At 38.8% G+C, this 19,543-nt stretch overlaps 1 protein-coding gene across 1 annotated transcript; it reads right to left on the minus strand.

Moving 5' to 3' along the window:
• Window positions 1-3,080: 3,080 nt before the first annotated feature.
• Window positions 3,081-5,666, minus strand: NKX2-5 (NK2 homeobox 5). Its single transcript, XM_083179631.1, has 2 exons — window positions 5,372-5,666; window positions 3,081-3,685 (listed from the first exon to the last, which is right to left on the minus strand). The coding sequence occupies exons 1-2, from the start codon at window positions 5,664-5,666 to the stop codon at window positions 3,081-3,083; spliced, it is 900 nt and encodes a 299-aa protein (XP_083035757.1).
• Window positions 5,667-19,543: the final 13,877 nt, after the last annotated feature.

A 19,543-nucleotide genomic window follows, 5' to 3' on the forward strand; every position in this document is an offset into this window, starting at 1 on the left:
ACTTCACACAGAGCGCATTTCTAAAGGTCACAAAGATCTGAAATGTCTCCCATTGTCCCTTTTATTTGCAAAAGGGGCATATTTGAGCTTATGTCATAAGATAAGATAAGTTTACTGTATGATTTAGTCCTGATATCCAGGTGTATTCTGTCCTCATTGGCAGTCCACCACGAAACACTACATTAAGTCATTTCACTGAAGTAGCATCACTAGAACCAAGTATAAATTAAAATGTTACTTTACACCAAGTAGAATGATTTGATTTTTTAGCAAGCAGCTATACCTAGGTTACCATCACATGTTATATCCCTATAGATTGTAAGCTTGCAGCAGGGCCCTCTAACCCCCAAGTCTGTTTGTTACCCAGTTTGTTTTATCACTGTCTACTATTGTAAAGTGCAACGGAATCTGCTGCGCTATATAAGAAACTGTTTATTCTCTATTGAAAATCTTTTGGAGTGAATTTAATCAGTGATTTGTTATGCAGATCCCATTCTGAATTTGGCTGCACCATTAGTTATCACAATTAAGATGGTTAAAATAACTGAAAAATAAATGAGAATATCAGAGATAAGAAAAGTAAATCTGAAATAAACTATCAAAATGTGTATTTGCAGAGAACTGGGAGAGACAGTACTGTGTATGACAAATCCTGCGGCTATAAGCTCAGATAAAACAAATGGATAAATGATTTTAAATGTAAAGTACAATCATTTAGTAATTGTGGTACTTATGTAATACCTGGCCTCCCGTTTTTCTTATGAGACCGCGTCCCCTCGCGGGGCTCGCTGCGCTCGCCACGCTTCGGGCACGGTGGCTCGCTGCGCTCGTCACACTATATAAAATCAACTCCATGCTTAGTTGGATAGTAGGGGTATGAAAAAATGGGGTGCATTTAACATGGGAGCCCAGATAATACATAAGTACCGTAATTGTTGCCTTTTATTTTTTAATAATTATAATATTATTAATAATAAAAAATACTAATAAATAGGATTTCTTATCTAGGGCTTAAGAGTGCATTACATGTGTATTATTATAATTATTTACACTTTACTAAAGAAAGCAACTAAGGAGGTGTTTCCACATCCACTGTGAAGAGATTTTTTTTAGTTATTTCTTTTTTATTAAGTGCATGTGTGTTTGTGTGTCTAGCAACAAAATCTTTATTTTTGGTATAAAAAATAAAATTGCATTTTACAGTTTTGCAGCAAGTTTGTGCTTATGAAAAAAATTGGCATATATTTTTATTATTATTATTATTATTATTATTATTATTATTATTATTATTATTTAAAATGATTTACCAAAGGTATGTGTTTTACTCCAACCTGGCAAATCTGTTTGCTTTAACAGTGAAAAAAAAAAAAGAAAAAAATTTGTAACTCATTTTTCTTTGCAGTTTCTTCCTAAGAATGTATAAATTAAATAAAAATATAGGCTCTTCACATTTCCAACTAAGCTGAATGGATGTTGGAAACAAAGACAGATGTAATAAAATGCATGCCTTTACTAAATCGTCATCTTTAGTGTTTATACTGACTATTGAATTATTCCTTTGTATGTTCCATCTTATAAATATTGCTAACAGCTGCAAATCTGCTATTGCAATTGCCTTGAGCATCTGTACATATTATATAATCCAAGCATATTAATAAGGTCAACATTTTTTAACCCTTTGAGTGCCAAGTGAATTTGTCAAAATAGATTTGAAAATTGAGAAGCAAATTTTTATTCATCATAATGATCAGTAATGTTTACCTTATATAGGAAATATAATATTTTATTTGCACAACATTTATTTTAATTTTAATTTATATAACAAATGTGAGCGACACCGGCATTTTTAGCAGATATTTTGCCCATCTCTTGTTGGCACTGAAAGGGTTAAATGATTTTTACTTTTCATTAAAAGCAATGAAAAAAAAATCTGTAGGTACAATTGTTTAAAGCCTTTAAATCCCAATTTATTTTATTGTCCTTTTTCAATTTCTTTGCTTTTTTTTTTTATATAAGAGAACTTTCCCTTTTTTATATCTTGCTGTATATACACCTCTATTCTATTACTGTACGTAACACGCTTATAGTTTTGAATTGTTTTCCAAATCATTATTTTGCATAAAAAGCAATGTAAGGCTACATGTATACAAAATATGTCCAGCGAGTACTATAATATTGTTTAATGATAAATAATCTACTCAAACCAGAAACGATAATTAAATGATAACCAAAATAACTTAAAATAGTCAAACATTAGAATTTTACTGCACTGAAAGTCCAACTGATTCTGTTCTTCTAACATTACATTGACAATTTAGTACTGCCTACGACACTGTCCTCTGAGACCACAAAGTGGGTGACACCCAACAGTAACAGACCTGCTGTTTATTTTGTAATTGTCTCCCACTTTGTGTAACCATAGACCTGAGTGGCTCAGGTTTTGCAGATGATCATTGTAATAAAAAAGTCACAAAATACAATTTTGTGTTTCGGCTTTTCTTTTTAAATGAAATATTTAAAACAAAACATATTTTTACAGCTTTTTGAATATCAAACAAAACTTCTTTTTTTTAATTTTGGGAGTCTTGATCAAAACCATCTATAGCATGAAAATATCAAATACAGCGAGTGAAAATTTAGAAAACAGAACGACTGGGAATTTATTTTATTTGTAAGCTTTAGACTTTTCCCTTATAGACGTAGTCATCGTAACTCCTTGTCTACAAGAGAATGCATGAATTGGTAAAGCCTACTACGAGAGTGGGGTTAAATCGACCAGAGGGCACACTCCAACATTCTGTAAATAGCTTACTGATACTAACAACTGAATGCTATACAACATACAATTATTCCCTTGCTAAGATGTGAGTCTTCAGTACACTGCTTCTGGCCTGCAAGTCAATTTTTTAGAAAGCAAAAACGAAAAAACAGTTTTAGCCTCACATCAAAGGCCTAAAATCACATCTATTTTTTTTATGGGTGCAGAACTTTTTCCCCCCCATCAAACTGCAAGTTTTCCAGTCTATGTAGTCCACCATTGTGTTCTGTCTAGTGCTTTCGTAAATGCTCTTAGTCAAGTTCTACCATGCTCGGATGCCATGTAGTGCTGACACACTGCTTGCTTGCTGTATGGGTGTCTGCACTGTATTCAAGTCCCCCACACTAAAATTCATGAAGTTATTGCCAGCTGATGCGGGCTGCATGCTTGGCATGGAGGAATAACTGCAATTGTAGCTGCCACTGCAGGCTGGGTTACTGTAGTTGGAGTAGGATGGGTAAGTGTTGTAACTGTAGGGGTTAATGCTGACGTTGTATGGTGAGTTATAGGGAGAGGACTCTCCCAAGCAAGGTTTGCCATCTCTCACCAAAACAGGGACAGCTATCCTCCTAGGAGGTGGAATACCCACCATTTCCAGAGTCTGATCTTGCCTTTGCCTTTTGCACTTGTACCTTCTGTTCTGGAACCAGATTTTCACCTGTGTGGATGTCAGCTTCAAAACATTGGCTAAATGGTCTCTCTCAGGGGCAGACAGATACTTCTGCTGCTTGAATCTTCTCTCCAGTTCATAGACCTGAGCTTGTGAGAAGAGCACCCTGGGCTTCCTCCTCTTTCTTTGCCTTGGTCTATTGGGGTCCTCCAAGTCTCTCTTGTCACTTTCCAAATTCTTCTGCAAGGAGCAGAGTTCTGGGAATCAAAACAAGCAATTAACATATACACTTGACCAAAACACATAGGGGAAAATTTACTAAGATGGTAGTTCTATTTCACATGGGATGTTGCTATGGGTAACCAATTAGAATCTACTTCTTATTTATTTATTGAGCACCCTCTAGAAGATAAGACAGGTTCTGATTGATTTCCCATAGCAACATCCCATCTTAGTAAAGTTCTCCCACACAGTCACAAAAGTTTTGGAGCAACAATTGCTTGTTTGTGCGTATTATATATATATATATATATATATATATATATATATATATATATATATATATAAAATTTATTTATTTATTTACAGTCACATATATATATATATATATATATATATATATGTGCGTGTGTGCAAATATATATATATGTATATATATATATATATGTAGTTAACTCTATATGCTGATCTACTGCATATTCTTTGGAGTGCTGCATCTGGAAGCGCTTTACAATTGGAAACAGCGATAACGCAAACTGGGTAGTAACAAATCGACATATAGGTAGGAGGGCCCTGCTCGCAAGCTTATATATTCATAGTTTTATTCAAAGCCTCATTTAATTGATTATTCCATATGTGCCTAATGGATGTTCTAAAGTTACCGTGACATTTGCTGGTTATCTCTAATCAATCCGCAAGCCATAAAAATAGTTTGACAATATATTGTAAGCTTGCGAGCAGGGCCCTCATACATTTTGACTGTCTGTAAATACCCTGTTTGTTGTATGACGGAATATGCTGCGCTATATAAGAAACTGTTAATAAATAAATATATTATATAAATTCTAAATGTTTTCTTTAATACCTTATAAATATGCATTGTTACAATAATTATTCAAACTGTTTACAACTTTTTAAATTACTTTTAAAAATAGACAAAAAGGAAGTGCTAAATAGTTATCTCAGATTTGCAGCAATGGACATATTTAAATTGTATATTTAATACCCATGATTAAAATAAGAGGTGCACACAATGAACACAAGAGCAATTTGTTATTGCTAGTCTGAATTACATTAATTGCATAATGTTATATATATATATATATATATATATATATATATATATATATACACAATCAGATTATTAAATGAATTGTTATATGTAACAAAAAAATACTAAGCAAATACATACTCTGTCACCCAATATTTATTTCATATTTCTCTTAAATTACATTACTGTTATACACAGATCTCTGATGATTATCGTTATCACACTTTTACTATTAAAGCGGCTCAGAAATAGTTTCTGCATAGTCAATAATTGAATGAATCAAACAGAAAATAACTTTATAAAATGGATTAAGCGCCTGAAAACTAGCGACAATAAATCAGTCAGTCCTTACTACTAGAGCCCAAATCCCGCATTGTGCTAATGTAGCAGTGCGATTGTAATAACCGTACTAGATCTAGAACAAACGTGTCATTAATACACGTTCTATTATTCCTGAGCTGTACACTGGATGCCGGACTAGCATATAATGCAGGTTGCGGGGTACAGATGCTGACTGCTCAGTAAACACGAGGCTGTGGATTAGCTGGAACAGTATCAAATATTCTAATATAAAAAAAAATCAAGCAGCAAAAAGCGTACAGCAACTACATAAATAGTATAATAATAATAATAATAATAATAATAATAATAATAATAATAATGTTTTTTATACCTTTTTTGTCTTCTTTATGCTCTTTGGATGAGTCCATTTCCATATAGTTTTTGACATAGAAGGATCCAGGGAAGGGAGAGGATCCCTTGGACGTGTCTCTGTGAGCCAGATCCTCACTGAGCTCCGAGAGGCAGGGGGTCCCCGGGTAGGACTCCTGCTTAAAGCTGGACAGCATGCAGGAAGAGGTATCCAGCCTGGGGGAGATGTCCATGGCAGAGAGGCCACTCTGATGCTGCTCCAAGTTCAAAATGTCTTTGACAGAAAATGGAGTAGAAGTCACGGGGCTGGCAAACATTATGGCACCAACAGAAACACCAAAAAAAGACTCATGTACCCTCCCCAAATGTGTGAGGGAGAGAGGGGAGAAATACTATCCCAGTGCTGTCCAGGGGAGCCAGCTCATTCCAACCTGCAGTCCTCACCTAGTAAGTGCTGCCTGCCTGAGGAATCACTCTCCATAAGGCAGATGGAGGAGGGATCAACACAGTCCAGGGCTGCTGCCCCTCAATTGGCCAGAGGGGTCCCTGTGACGCACTAACCAGCAGATATAGGCCACCTAATATAGACATACAGCACACAAACATCCACTGCATATAGAGACTGCTAATGGTTTTTATTTACATCATTAGTAAACTATATTTATTATTATTATTATTTTTATTATTATTATTTCGTTTATTTTTTATTACACAAGTCCATCTGGTACCCTGTTAGTACGCCTTTATTCTCAGGTCAACCGAAAGCTGTTTTTGTATCTTTTTTGTTTTAATGTCCGGCTCATGATGCTATTGCACCTCAGTTTCCTGAATTAATAAGAACTCTATAGTATTTCACAGTCCCTGGTAATAGATCATTAATGGCATCTTGCGGCACTTTACGCTATGCTATTAAATGCGCATTATTCTTATGGCGTGATAGGTGATTTATGTTCGAATTGTTTCTGTGTCTGTTAATGTAAACATTTGCCCAATGAATATATTTGTATAGTTTAATAATCTAGTGGAATGGTCCACATTAGAGAATTGTTACTGGATATACATCCATTGGCTAAGCAGTATTAATACCATGTATAAGAGTTAATTGTTCCTAGTACTGGGGTTCTGGAATGTATTACACTATTGAGACTTGGAATAGGTTTGCACATCTTCTAAATCATTTTAGAAGCAATCGAGTAACGAAAAAGATCCAGGTTACGGTCAGTATTTATCATTTCCACTCGGAAAATGTTTCATTTTCTAACCTTATTTGAAAAGTTAGAAGTTATCTATCCATTCATCTGTTTCTATTTCGTTTATGACATTTTATTAAGCTCATCGTCTATTTTAATTTCATTTGTTTGCTGAATGTAAGCGGCTTTTAATAATAAAAAGTTACGAAAAAATAATGTCAGTTTGCGATTTACTATTTATCGATATATTAGCGTAATATAACGACGACAAATGAATGGTTGCTTATCTGCGTCTGTTGCCTTATAGAGTAAAATAAAACATAAAAATGTTCCTTCCTAAGAAAAACAGGACTGGTTTACAAGTACGCCTAGAACTGGTTTGCAAGTAAGCTTTCGCCAGTTTTATATAAAGACACATACATTTTGAATCTGGTCGTGAAGTGGTTAAGTAAATCAGATACCTGCATAGGAGAACAAGCAGCACCCACATAACACCTTGTACTACAAGCTGTACTTACCTGAGGCGTATATAATAGCCTAGGCAGATATATGCAAATGTCCAGCGGATAATATCGCATTAATATTCAATTAATGACCCGCTTAGATCTTCAGCAGCAGCAGGCGATGTAGCGACAACTCAATTTGCTGATTGAATGTCAGTCACTTGTGTATTAAAACCACTGGCCACTTCTGCGCCCAAACATATCTATCTATATGTGTATATATATATATATATATATATATATATATATATATATATATATATATATATATATATATACATATACACACACCACATTATATTTATCTAGTATATATATATATATATATGATATATATAGATAGATAGATAGATACACATATATATATATATATATACATATACATATACACATGTATATATAATGGTTACTTGCCAACAATAGATTCTAACCTAGTTTGTCCCCACAGACAGTTTTATACTGGTCTTTCTCGGTTATTTGCTACTGTTGTCTCCTGGACTCAGTCGCAGTTTTATCTGGCCATCCTGTAAAGTGGTAACATCCGTTTCAATTAAAATTCTTGCCGAAAATGGATGATAATGCCCTGTAGTATTTGTTAGTGAATCAGGTTGCCTGTCATAGCCGAGTCTGACACTTTAATAGATTAGTGCGGACAGACGCCTGAAATATGGCTATTTAATGGGAAATGCATCCATTATACCACCTACACGCACAGCGCTATTATTAGCTGCCTTTATCTACTCTATTTTGGGTTTTCTATCTTTTACTGATATTTTCTGGTCACTGAAGATACTTCTATTGCTTCCTGATACTATAACATAGCAATTGTGTGTTTTCCAGCTTTACAATCGTTAGCTAGATTATTAGGACAAAAAGAGAATTTGATTGACAGTTCCCTACACTGGGCTCTCTGAGATGCAAAAGTGACTAATTGTGCTAAGTGCAATCATCACATTGATCTATTCAGACTTTTGTAGGAAAGACTGACAAGTCCATATTTACCAGTGGAACAGGCTGGCCTGGGAGATTGCTGTACATTTACCCCACTCTCCCCAGATACACACCAGCGGTTTTCTAGGGAGTTGTCAAATCGCTAATTAAGGAAAACAACTCGCAGCAATCACTCGAACAATCGTTATTTGACGACGCATTTGAATAACAATTTTTAAATTAACCAATAACAAAATCTGACATTAATTAGTATGATAAGAATTATTTTTTTTTTCAATCCTGTACGAGAATAGCGCATTACATTCTTATATACGTTTCCTAGGTAACTGCGCATAAACTCGGCTGTCGATGCGCCAGTATTACACATATGGAGGAAAGAAAAAGAGTTTGCGTGAATTTGGATGATAGCATTGCAACATTATATAATGTGTTTGCTAAATCATATAATGAAATATAGTGACATTGTTGTTTTTACATTAGATACAGTTATTGCGAGTTCCTGGTGATAAGTTGCAATACCCAGCACGTTGGGTGGTATTTTAATATTAGAAAATGTGTAAGTATAATATAACTGTGAGGAGGGGTCGGTGTAGCTATAAATATACAGATTAGGGAGGAATACTTCTGTGGTGTGTTCCTCACACTTCTTACTGGTGTAGCTAAAACCATTGCTACAAATTCTAAAGCAGGATCAGGCAGATTTGCTGGCAGGGTTTTTGTACTTCAATACATAAGCAATAAACTGTATTATCCAATTTTGTTTTCAAATGTTGGGGAAAAAACGGATGGTTTAATGGTTACCATTACTGCCTCACAGCACTGAGGTCATGGGTTCAATTCCCACCATGGCCCTAAATGTGTGGAGTTTGTGTATTCTCACCTTGCTTGCGTGGGTTTCCTCTGAGCACTGGGTTCTTCACATAATCCCCCGCCCCCCAAATATATATATATACTGGTAGGTTAATTGACTCCCAACAAATTTACCCTGTAGAATGTCTGTGTGTGCGTGTACATGCGGTAGGGAATATAAATTGTTAGCTCCACTGGGGCAGGGACTGATGTGAATGTGCACATATTCTCTGTAAAGCGCTGCGGAATATGTGTGCGCTATATAATAACTTAATAAATATATTATATGTAATTAGAAGCTAGACACAGCAATGAAAAGCCATTGCAAATAGGACAGCCTCATTTCCTACATACTGTATGTAACATATAATAAGCAGCTGATAGAAGTTATGCTGTACATCACAATTATAATTGATGTAGGCTGCAGGCAGTAATTGTCACCCACATGGTTATACTACAGTGCTACAATGTAATAATAATAATAATAATGATACATTAATAATACAATGCTGACCCAGGCATGAGAGGGTTAATATTTTAAGCACGTTAATTGCAGGTTAATTTATGTGAACAATATCACAAGATGAAGCCTGAAGTGACCCTGGTCTAGCAGGGAAACCAGACTATTTATCTGATTATCTATGAGTTTGTGCTTTCAGGTAGTGGGATAAATTGAAAGATAAGCTTAACTGTGATTAGGAATGTCATTAATGCTTTCACAGACGTGCAATGGAGACAGGCAGCTTTATCCTCAGTTTTATCTTCAACAATGCATCACTTTTAGTACTGTATTTTAGAAACAAATGGAGGGGTTTGTCTGAGACCTTTGCTTTGTGTATATATTTTTCATGCAGTGGGAGACCACGGCTTAGCCCCCTGACAAATGAACATTACCACTTTTTTGGATTTCTGTATCAACAAAAGAGCAGCACTGGGGCAATAATTGGTGAAAAAGCAAACAGTGAGGGAAGAGAGAGGGGTCTGTTCTCTATCAGCCTGACATGATACAGTGAGATTCAGCGAGAGAGAGAACTCTGTGTTTCCGGGTTGTCTCCCAGCCATGGATGCTGGAGGAACACTGATGTGTAGGATATGAATCTCAATCACACAGTTATGCTATGTTATTGCCTGTAGAGATGCCTTCCTACATTAACGTCTAGCCTATTGGACTTACTGCAGGCACTCTATAGAATGGTTCAGAACTGCCAGCAATGTCATCCCATATAACAGGAGCAATTAGCATCCATCAACCTTTTAAAAGAGCCAACTCATTAGAAACAACCCCCTTGTTTCATTTATGAAAATACAAAAAGTATTATTAATACATATATTTACAAAGCATATTGTGTGGATGTGTGATGACATAATCACCAGTCAGTGTCAGTGGAGCTTTTGAATGCAGCCAATCTATGTATCTTGCTAGGGCTGGGGATTTAATATGCCTATACTGCCCAAACCGGACCACGGAAAGCCGGACTGAACATTCATTAAACATGCATTCCAGAGTTTGTAGCGTCCGGTCTGGGGGGTGTTCTGTCCTGGGGGTGCCTGTGATAGCTTTCACTGGGGATATGGGGAAGGGTAGATTACAGCCTCCTCATATGGGGGTTTATTCTAGTTCATTCTTTCTGACAAAATCCTTCTTAGATGGACAAAACCATGTGCACTGCAGGGGGGCAGATGTAACATGTGCAGAGAGAATTAGATTTGGGTGAGTTATTTTGTTTCTGTGCAGGGAAAATACTGACTGCATGATTTTACACTTCAATATAGATCTCACTTTGAAGAAAAACCCCACCCAAATCTAATTCTCTCTGCACAAGTTACATCTGCCCCACCCGCAGTGCACATGGTTTTGTCCATCTAAGAAGGATTTTGTCAGAAAGAATGGACTAGAATAACCCCCATGGTCTGGACCGTTCCGGTTTCTTCTACACCCTTGGATCATACAGGGAGGCTTTATTCTCTCCCTGGTGATAGGTGTCATGGACAGGACACCCCCAGCCAGACGACCCCCGGACCGGACAATATAAGCTCTGAAATGCAGAGTTTGAGGAATGGAGCCTGTCTAGTCCGACGTTCCGGGGTCCAGTCTGGTTTTGTTTTTTACCTATAACCTGTAGCAGCGCCAGGTGTGCAATTGTTGGTCGTGGATGGGAATCGTCTGAGCTTCATATACAGGTGCTGATGGGTCACTCGGGATGTAGTTGGTGACATTTTGACTGCAGTAATAGCTGGAGCACTGGGAAACTAGAGGTTGCAACAGAAATCCTAAACAGCTCATATTAGGGGTAATTCAGACCTGCTCGCTAGGCTGCATATATTTGCATTCACAGGTATCCACCCAGTATTTCCATGGACAACTTCAACATGTTTGTGGGCATGGCCATAAAACAATGGATGGACCCCAGCGTTTTGCATCATCAGATCCCCGCGGACCCCCTGCCGAGGGGAGATTGTGGAAGGCAGGGGGGATTGCGGGGGACTTGCCCACCTTCCTGGGGAGCCAGGAGGCAGACTCGATTTTTGGGATCCTCCCGGCCATTCCGGGAGGGTAGGCAAGTATGGTTTATCCTGGTCTGCTTTGGTTGTGGTTCCCTTACTGTATTCATCCTATGTTAGAATGAGATGTACTCATAATGTGGGGAGGATTAGGGTGAGGCATTATGAGAGTGCTAGGGTTAGGCTATGGGAGGGGTGGATTAGGGTGAGGCATTATGAGAGTGCTAGGGTTAGGCTATGGGAGGGGAGGATTAGGGTGAGGCATTATGAGAGTGCTAGGGTTAGGCTATGGGAGGGGAGGATTAGGGTGAGGCATTATGAGAGTGCTAGGGTTAGGCTATGGGAGGGGAGGATTAGGGTGAGGCATTATGAGAGTGCTAGGGTTAGGCTATGGGAGGGGAGGATTAGGGTTAGACATTGTGGGGGTAAGCTAGAGACTGTCAACCTAGATATTGTACTGAAACCTTTAGCAGTTTGGACCAGGTAAACTTTAAGCGCTCCTGCTTGGTACTCCGTCCGCTGGTGTACAGTACTTTTATCTAATAGCTGTGGCATAGTACACTATAAAAATAAACAATCTTTCCAATCTTCATTTGATACAATGACCTAATTTTCCTTTATTTCTTATAATATCATTTGCCGTTTCTATCATTCTGTCATACCAATAATGTTTATTGTTTTTTTGGATCTAATGTTCTCATTTGAAAGTAATTTGATCTGGAGAATAGTAAAGTGGTTGTGAGAAAAGCCTCAGGAAAGTCATGTGTGGAGAACGTGCTAGAATATCCAGAGCTCCAGTGTGAGCTCTCATTTTCCCTTTGCACTGCAGTCTCCTGTACTTGGTATCACTGGGTAGTGTTACTGTTAGAAATGAGTACAGGCTAGTGTATTGCTAGAGATGAATAATGTGTAGTGGATTACTAGAGATCAATACTGGGTAGTCTACTGCGAGAGAGGAGCACTGGGTAGTGTATTACTAGAGATCAATACTAAGTAAATAAGTTTATATACCGCACTTTCTCCAACAGGACTCAAGGTGCTTTACAGACATTATAACAATGCACATAATACAGAGGATGTTGGTAGTACAGTAACAGACAAGTCACAGCATATCGGATAATAACTTCCAGGGCCGGTGCTAGGGTGTTCGGCGCCCTCCTGCAAACTATAAACCCACACCAGTTGCCGACATTAGTAGCACTGCATAAACCAGTGACGTAGCTACGTTTTGGGTGCCAATACATATGCCCACACCAGTTGCTGACAATAGTACACTCACAGTTTACTCCCCTGGCAGGCTGTTCATCCTCCTCATCATCCTGTTTCTTTTTGTCACCACCAGTCTGGCTCCTTGTAGCTCTGCCCCTTCTGCCCTGTGTAGCCATGCCCCCTCCGTATGTGTAGCCCTGCCTCTTATCGGTCTGTGCTGCTGAGCTGTGTGACCTGATGTTTAGCTGCCCTGAGGGAACTCTGTGATGTTGGCACTGCTGCCTGTCATGCAGTGTGACAGGCGCAGCAGCATCAGACAGACAGCCACAGAGGACAGCAGGTAGACTGCCCGGCGTCTACCTGCTGTGCATCCTGCTGAGTGGGTAATGCCGGCCCTGATAACTTCCATGGGTTGTGTACTCCACCCTGACAAGGTACCAGGTGCGGCAGCCATTTTAGGTGCTCTGCGTAGGATTACCCTGTGTGGAATAGATTACCCCTAAATGAAATGATCCAAAATGGGTGATTTCAGTGTATACTCAGGTCCATGTATTTTTCTGGGTAGTGTACTGCTACAGAGAAGCACTGCGTAGTATATTACTAGAGATCAATACTGGGAAGTGTAATGATAGAGTTAAGCACAGAGTAGTGTATTGCTGGAGATGAGTACTAAGTAGTGTACTTATGGAGATGATTACTGGGTAGTGTATTGCTGGAGATGAGCACTGAGTAGTGTATTGCTAGAGAATAGTACTGGATAGTGTACTTCTAGAGATAAGTACTGGGTAGTGTACTTCTAGAGATAAGTACTGGGTAGTGTACTTCTGGAGATGAGTACTGGGCAGTGTTCTGCTGGAGATAAGCACTGGGTAGTGTATTGATAGAGATGAGCCCTAGGTAGTGTATTGCCAGAGATGAATATTGGGTAGTGTGTTGCCGGAGATGAGTACTGGGTAATTTACTGCTAGAGATGAGAACTAGGTAGTGATTTACTAGAGATGAGCACTGGGTAGTGTACTCCTAGAGAGGAGCAAGGAGCAGTGTACTGCTAGAGATGAGTATTGGGTAGTGTATTGCCAGAGATCAGTACTGGGTAGTGTAGTTCTATGGATGAATACTGAGTAGTGTAGTTCTATGGATGAGTACTGGGTAGTGTACTTCTAGAGATGAGTATTAGTGTAATGCCAGAGATGAGTACTGCATGGTTTACTGCTATAAATGAGCACTGGGTGGGGTACCATTAGAGAGGAGCACTGGGTTGTCTAACTGCTACAGGTGAGTAATGTGTAGTGTACTATTAGAGAGGATCACTGGGTAGTGTATTGCCAGAGATGAGTACTGTGTAGTGTATTGCCAGAGATAAGTACTGTGTAGTGTATTGCCAGAGATGAGTACTGGGTAGTGTACTGCTGGCGAGGAGTACTGGGTAGTGCAATGCCAGACATGAGTACTGGGTAGTATATTGCCAGAGATGAGTACTGGGTAATATATTGCCAGAGATTTGTACTGGGTAGTGTATTGCTGGAGATGAGCAATGGGTAATGTACTGCTGAAGATGAGCACTGTGAAGTGTTCTGCTAGAGATGAGAACTGGGTAGTGTTTTACTAGAGATGAGCACTGGGTAGTGTACTACTAGAGATGAGCATGGGGTAGTGTATTGCTATAGACGAATACTGGGTAGTGTATTGCTAGAAATGAGTACTGGGTGGTATTATGCTAGAGATGAGTACTGTGTAGTGCAGTGGTGTCAAACTCATGGCCCTCCAGCTGTTGTAGAACTATACGTCCCAGCCTGCCCTGCCACAGATTTCATATAATGGATTGCTAAAACTGTGGCAGGGCATGCTGGGACATGTAGTTCCACAACTGCTGGAGGGCCATTAGTTTGACACCACTGGTGTAGTGTATTGCCAGCGATCAGTACTGGGTATTGTACTTCTATGGATGAGTACTGGGTAGTGTGTTACTACAGATGAATACTTTTTAGTGTATTACTAGAGATGAGCACTGGGTAGTGTACTGCTGGAGATGAGCACTGGGTAGTGTTTTGCTAGTGATGAATACTGGGTAGTGTTCTACAAGAGATGAGCAAGGGTAGTGTACTGATAGAGATGAGTACTGGACAGGGTATTGGTAGAGATGAGTACTGTGTAGTGTACTGCTGGAGATGAACACTGGTTAGTATATTGTGAGAGATGAATACTGGGTAGTGTACTGCTAGAGATGAGTATTGGGTAGTGTAGTACTAAGGATGAGTACTGTGCAGTGTATTGCTAGAGATGAGCACCGGGTAGCCTTGAGTCCTATTTGAGAAAGAGCACTCTATAAATATATGGAGATGTTTTCATATAATCAGCCAAAAGTTGTAACTCTAAGGTCTCTCAGGAGCGCTGGTCTTATTAAACAATATAACAAATAATATTACAAAAACTGAGCACTGAGGAAGCAGCTGAATCGTTTATACAGGCGGAAAAACGTGTATTGTGAGCCCTGCAGCCCGGTCACTGCTGACTTTTTCAAATACCGCTGAATTTACAGCTATGTGGCGGCTCTTCCAATCATACTGTGGCTACAGATACACCCTTATCCAGCATCCGGAGCGCATCTCTGGTACAGAGGGAGGACTGTAACCTGGACACTACCTTTATTTGGAAAAGATCCAGGAAAAACAACTATATTAATATAGCCACTGGAGAGACCATATCTCATGTGCAGGACTGGTAATTATAAAGAATCCTTGCCTCAAATATATATATAAGTTCTGGTGGGGTGGGGGGTGATATAGTAAACCGACAGTTGGGATTCTGACAGTGAGTATACCGACATCGAAATCCTTACTGCCAGTACTCCAACAGGTGAGCTTATTAAAGCCCCGAGCTGGCTTACTGGACTTACCATGTGGGGGACTTGGTGGTTTGCTACCCTCATCACAGGTTCTATTCTCCCTTTATGGGGGTTGTGGACCCCCACAAGGGAGAATAGCCCCTGTATCTTGTAATCCTGACTGTCGGGCATTTAACAGTCGGGATTCCGATGTCAGTGTACCGACTTTCAGAGTTCTGTTTTTCGTGAGGTCATCCGGCACCCTACAACTGGGGCTTCTAGTTCGGGCACTTCGTTTTTTTTATTTTAACCCTGTGGATGCTACAGTGGAGCTGGGCAGGTGAATATGTATGTACAGTATGTGTGTGTGTGTGTTTGTGCATATATGCTAATAAAGTTGTACTTTACTGGGTGTGTGTATGTGTTTGTGAATTTATTGTAACCTTGGTCATGCTGTGGGACTACAAGTCCCAGCAGGCCCTTTAATGCCCCACATGCTGGGACTTGTGAAGGAGTTCTTACCTGACCTTTATTGAACTGTTATTTGTTTGTTAATGCTATGTAATACATTGTTCATTACTTTGTAATAAATATATTGTGGTATCTTCCTATTCTTTCCTGGGTGATCCATGAGCCCGGTCGCTCTTCTGCTGGAGTGCGTATCACCGCTCATCGGCGTCATCGCTGAGTCCCAGTCCCTGCTCAATCTTCATTCGTTTCTAGACAGAGCTGAGGGTGATTAGTCTGAAAATGAAAGTGCACCCTCCTAAATTCTTCTACTAAGAAATGTCCATAGCAAATGCCAGCATTGACTAGGGCTAGTGCCTCTTTACAAAATATAAATCCTAAATAACATTCAGAGTTGGCCATTAACCTCCCAGACATTCCACCCTGCAGTGGCCTAAGTTTGTCCAAGTTGCCCGGAGGCAAGATGTATATTGGTCCCCCCCCCCACACACACACACACAACGTTATATAAAATATATAGTCTGTTATGAATTACCTATCTATCTATCTACATAGAGATAGAGAGAACATATATACAGTATATTTCAGAAGTCAGCCACAGAAGCGAGTTTGATGGCTTCCAATTAATTAATTTAAACCTGCAGAGGAGGAGAGGTGCACCCTTGAGAGCAGGAGCCCAGCAGCAGATGACTCCATTGCCTCCCAGAGTTCTGCCTTTGCCACCCTGGGTGGTAGCACCTAACGTAACACCCTAGTTAAGGCCTTGGTTTTGGCCATCATTTCACATTCTAATATTAAAGTGGCAATAAACCTTTCATATATTAGTTGTGTTTCACAGGGAGATTAGCGAACGCTCTTTCCTTTCCCATGAAAGTTAGAGTTGCTTTCTGTTTACTTAAGGTAGAACATAATTCGTACAGTAACTAACTTAATGCATCCTGAATCCTGCTATACTTCTTTGAAACTGGCCAAATGGCTTGGATCAATAAATAAGCTGCCATGATAACCACAATATGTTACAGAAAACTTTCCGACCTCTTTTACCCACTTAGAAATACGCTTTTCCTAAAACTGAGATAATCAGTACAAAGCATTTCCATTAGCATGTTTTTTTTCTTCTGTTTCTCATACTTTACAAAAAAAGTTACTGCTCTTTGGAAGACTTAATAACTTTTGACAATAGTTGACATTAGATTATGTCATTATAAAATGTAGGTACCCAGAGAAACACACAAGATAAGAGATAAAATTTGATCCTCCATGTATATGTGTGTGTGTGTGTATATATATATAGATATATATATATATATATATATATCTATATATATATATCTATATATATATATATATAGATATATATATATATAGATATATATATATATAGATATCTATCTATCTATCTATCTATCTATCTATATATATATATATATATACACATTGGCATGCTCTGTATTTACGTACTTGCACACCAAACTGTATTTAATTTAAATTCAGAGAATGTTGGTTCCAAAATATGGCAATAATCAAGTTGATCCACCACGTCAAGGTCTCCCCTTCTGGCCAGTCCCTACACTGGCTAAATTATTTGCCAATGGCATCACACAAATTTTATAACATAGTTAAATAGTAGGTAAGGCTGAAAAAAGACTTGCGTCCATCTAGTTCAACCTAGTTATGCTGTATGTTACATTGTTTATTATGTTATTATATTTTAAAGACAGATTACGTTACTTAGTTATAACCCTGGGTATTTTTAGCCAACAAGTGTTTGTCCAACCTTATTTTGAACGTATTTATTTGGGTGGCCGACACCACATCACTGGGAAGAGAGTTCCAGAGTTTTTCTTCTAATCTATACTCATGCCCTCGGGTCCTTTTTACCATTCCAGTAGAAAAAAGGGCGCAGCTTGGTTTGGGGCGCCCCCCACGTTAATGGGGGACGCCTCCCCCCTGGCCGCCGGTGCCCCCCCCCCTGTCGCTTACCTGTCTGCGCGTCCCGGCTCCCCTCCTGGCTTCAATTAATAATTCTATGCAGACGGACCACGATAAAATGTCCGCCCCCATACCGCGGACAGTTTCAGAGAACTGTCTGCTTTATGGGGCGGCCATTTTATCGTGGTCCGTCTCCATAGAATTGATTGAAGCCAGGAGGGGAGCCGGGACGCGCAGACAGGTAAGCCTGCAGGGGATGGGGGGCGGGGGCATTACTATAGCGCACCCCCGTGACCGCGGGGGCTGCGGTGCTATAGTTACGCCCCTGGTTTGACAGTTCCTTATATAGGCCCCTGATATATTTGTACATGTTGAGCATGTCCCCCCTTAGATGTCTCTTTTCTAATGTAAATAACATAACATACTTTTTTTCCATGGGTTTAATCTGGCTTGTACATTGGCTTAAAAAAAGAGAACCTCAACAAAGTGTACCGATTAATGAACACCTGGAGAATTAGTTGCCCAGAATTGACTCACATATAGAAAAATGGGGCATAAGATAAAGTGTGACCTCAATATCTTCCATAAACAATAGGCTTTAATCCACGGCATTTAAGATCAGATCATCCCCTTAGACATTCCTCTCCTCTGCCCTCCCAAGGTCTTCATACTCTTGGTGGAGTAGTTAGAGAAGATGTTGGTAGGGTCTTCGGCTGCTGGGCATAGACATTCTTCTGGTAAGCGTTGTGCTTGCTATGATCGTAGAGTTACAGTTGCAGCACTAACTTGTTTTATCAACAATTCTTTTTTTTTTTTTCAATCTTTTTATTGTTATTTTCACAGTATTATCACAAGACAAGAAATATACATATTTCTATATTAACATTCAACATAAATATTCCATTTTCCCCTATTTGATTAATATCCTTATACCAAGACGTATATATCTATATATATATATATATATGTTTATATATATAAACATGTTTATTCACATGTATACCCTTTCTCCTCTAAGGGAGCAAGGAAGGAGGTCTTGTCTTTGCTTTTTGGTCTCTGGAAATTTATATGTATATATATATATATATATATATATATATATATATATATATTTTTTTTTTTCCTGTGGGTTGGGGGTTTTATGTTGCTTTATTGTGTGTATATGGTGTGAGTGTGATCTTCAGTGCCTTTTATTCAGGGGCCGTGTGTGTATTGTATATATTGTAGAAAGTGTCTACCTTATGTGTAGTGACTATCCTTAAGTTACCTTCCCTTATCCTACCCCCCCCCCCCCTCTTTGTTTTTATCAGTGACTTATACTATCGGCCCTTGTGGTATTAAGAGTGCCACCCTCCCCCCACCCCCACTTCCTTATGTGTTTTTTTATTTTTCCCCTCCCTCATCCTCTAACTTCCAAATATGTTCCTATATCATTATCTTATTGACATTTCCAGTCTATCAGACCTGTTTATATTTCCCTAACATTTTCCCCCTTCTTCTTGACCTCCTTCCTTCTCCCCTCATCTATGGGAACTACTAATTTCCATATTTAACTTATTTCTTTTTATCATTTCGAGTTTCGCTATAACATTTTTCATAGCTATATCTTTCCATGCTACTAAAATACATGGATATGAAAAGGAACGTATAATTTATCAACAATTCTTAATTGCGACTTTGCTCAAATATAGATTGCATGATGTCAAGCATATGCCTATTTTTTTCATTGCAAAGGTATAGGTGCATCTTGTTCTGGTGAATTGGGA

This window comes from Crinia signifera, chromosome 4 (assembly GCF_055691185.1).
Source record: "Crinia signifera chromosome 4, ASM5569118v1, whole genome shotgun sequence".
NCBI classification, from domain to species: Eukaryota; Metazoa; Chordata; class Amphibia; order Anura; family Myobatrachidae; genus Crinia; species Crinia signifera.

Excerpts from the sequence above, each read along its gene's own strand:
- NKX2-5 (XM_083179631.1), bottom strand. The coding sequence starts at position 5,666 with ATGTTTGCCAGCCCCGTGACTTCTACTCCATTTTCTGTCAAAGACATT. Across the intron at positions 3,686-5,371 it reads GCATAAAGAAGACAAAAAAG|AACTCTGCTCCTTGCAGAAG; the intron begins GTATAAAAAACA and ends TTTGATTCCCAG.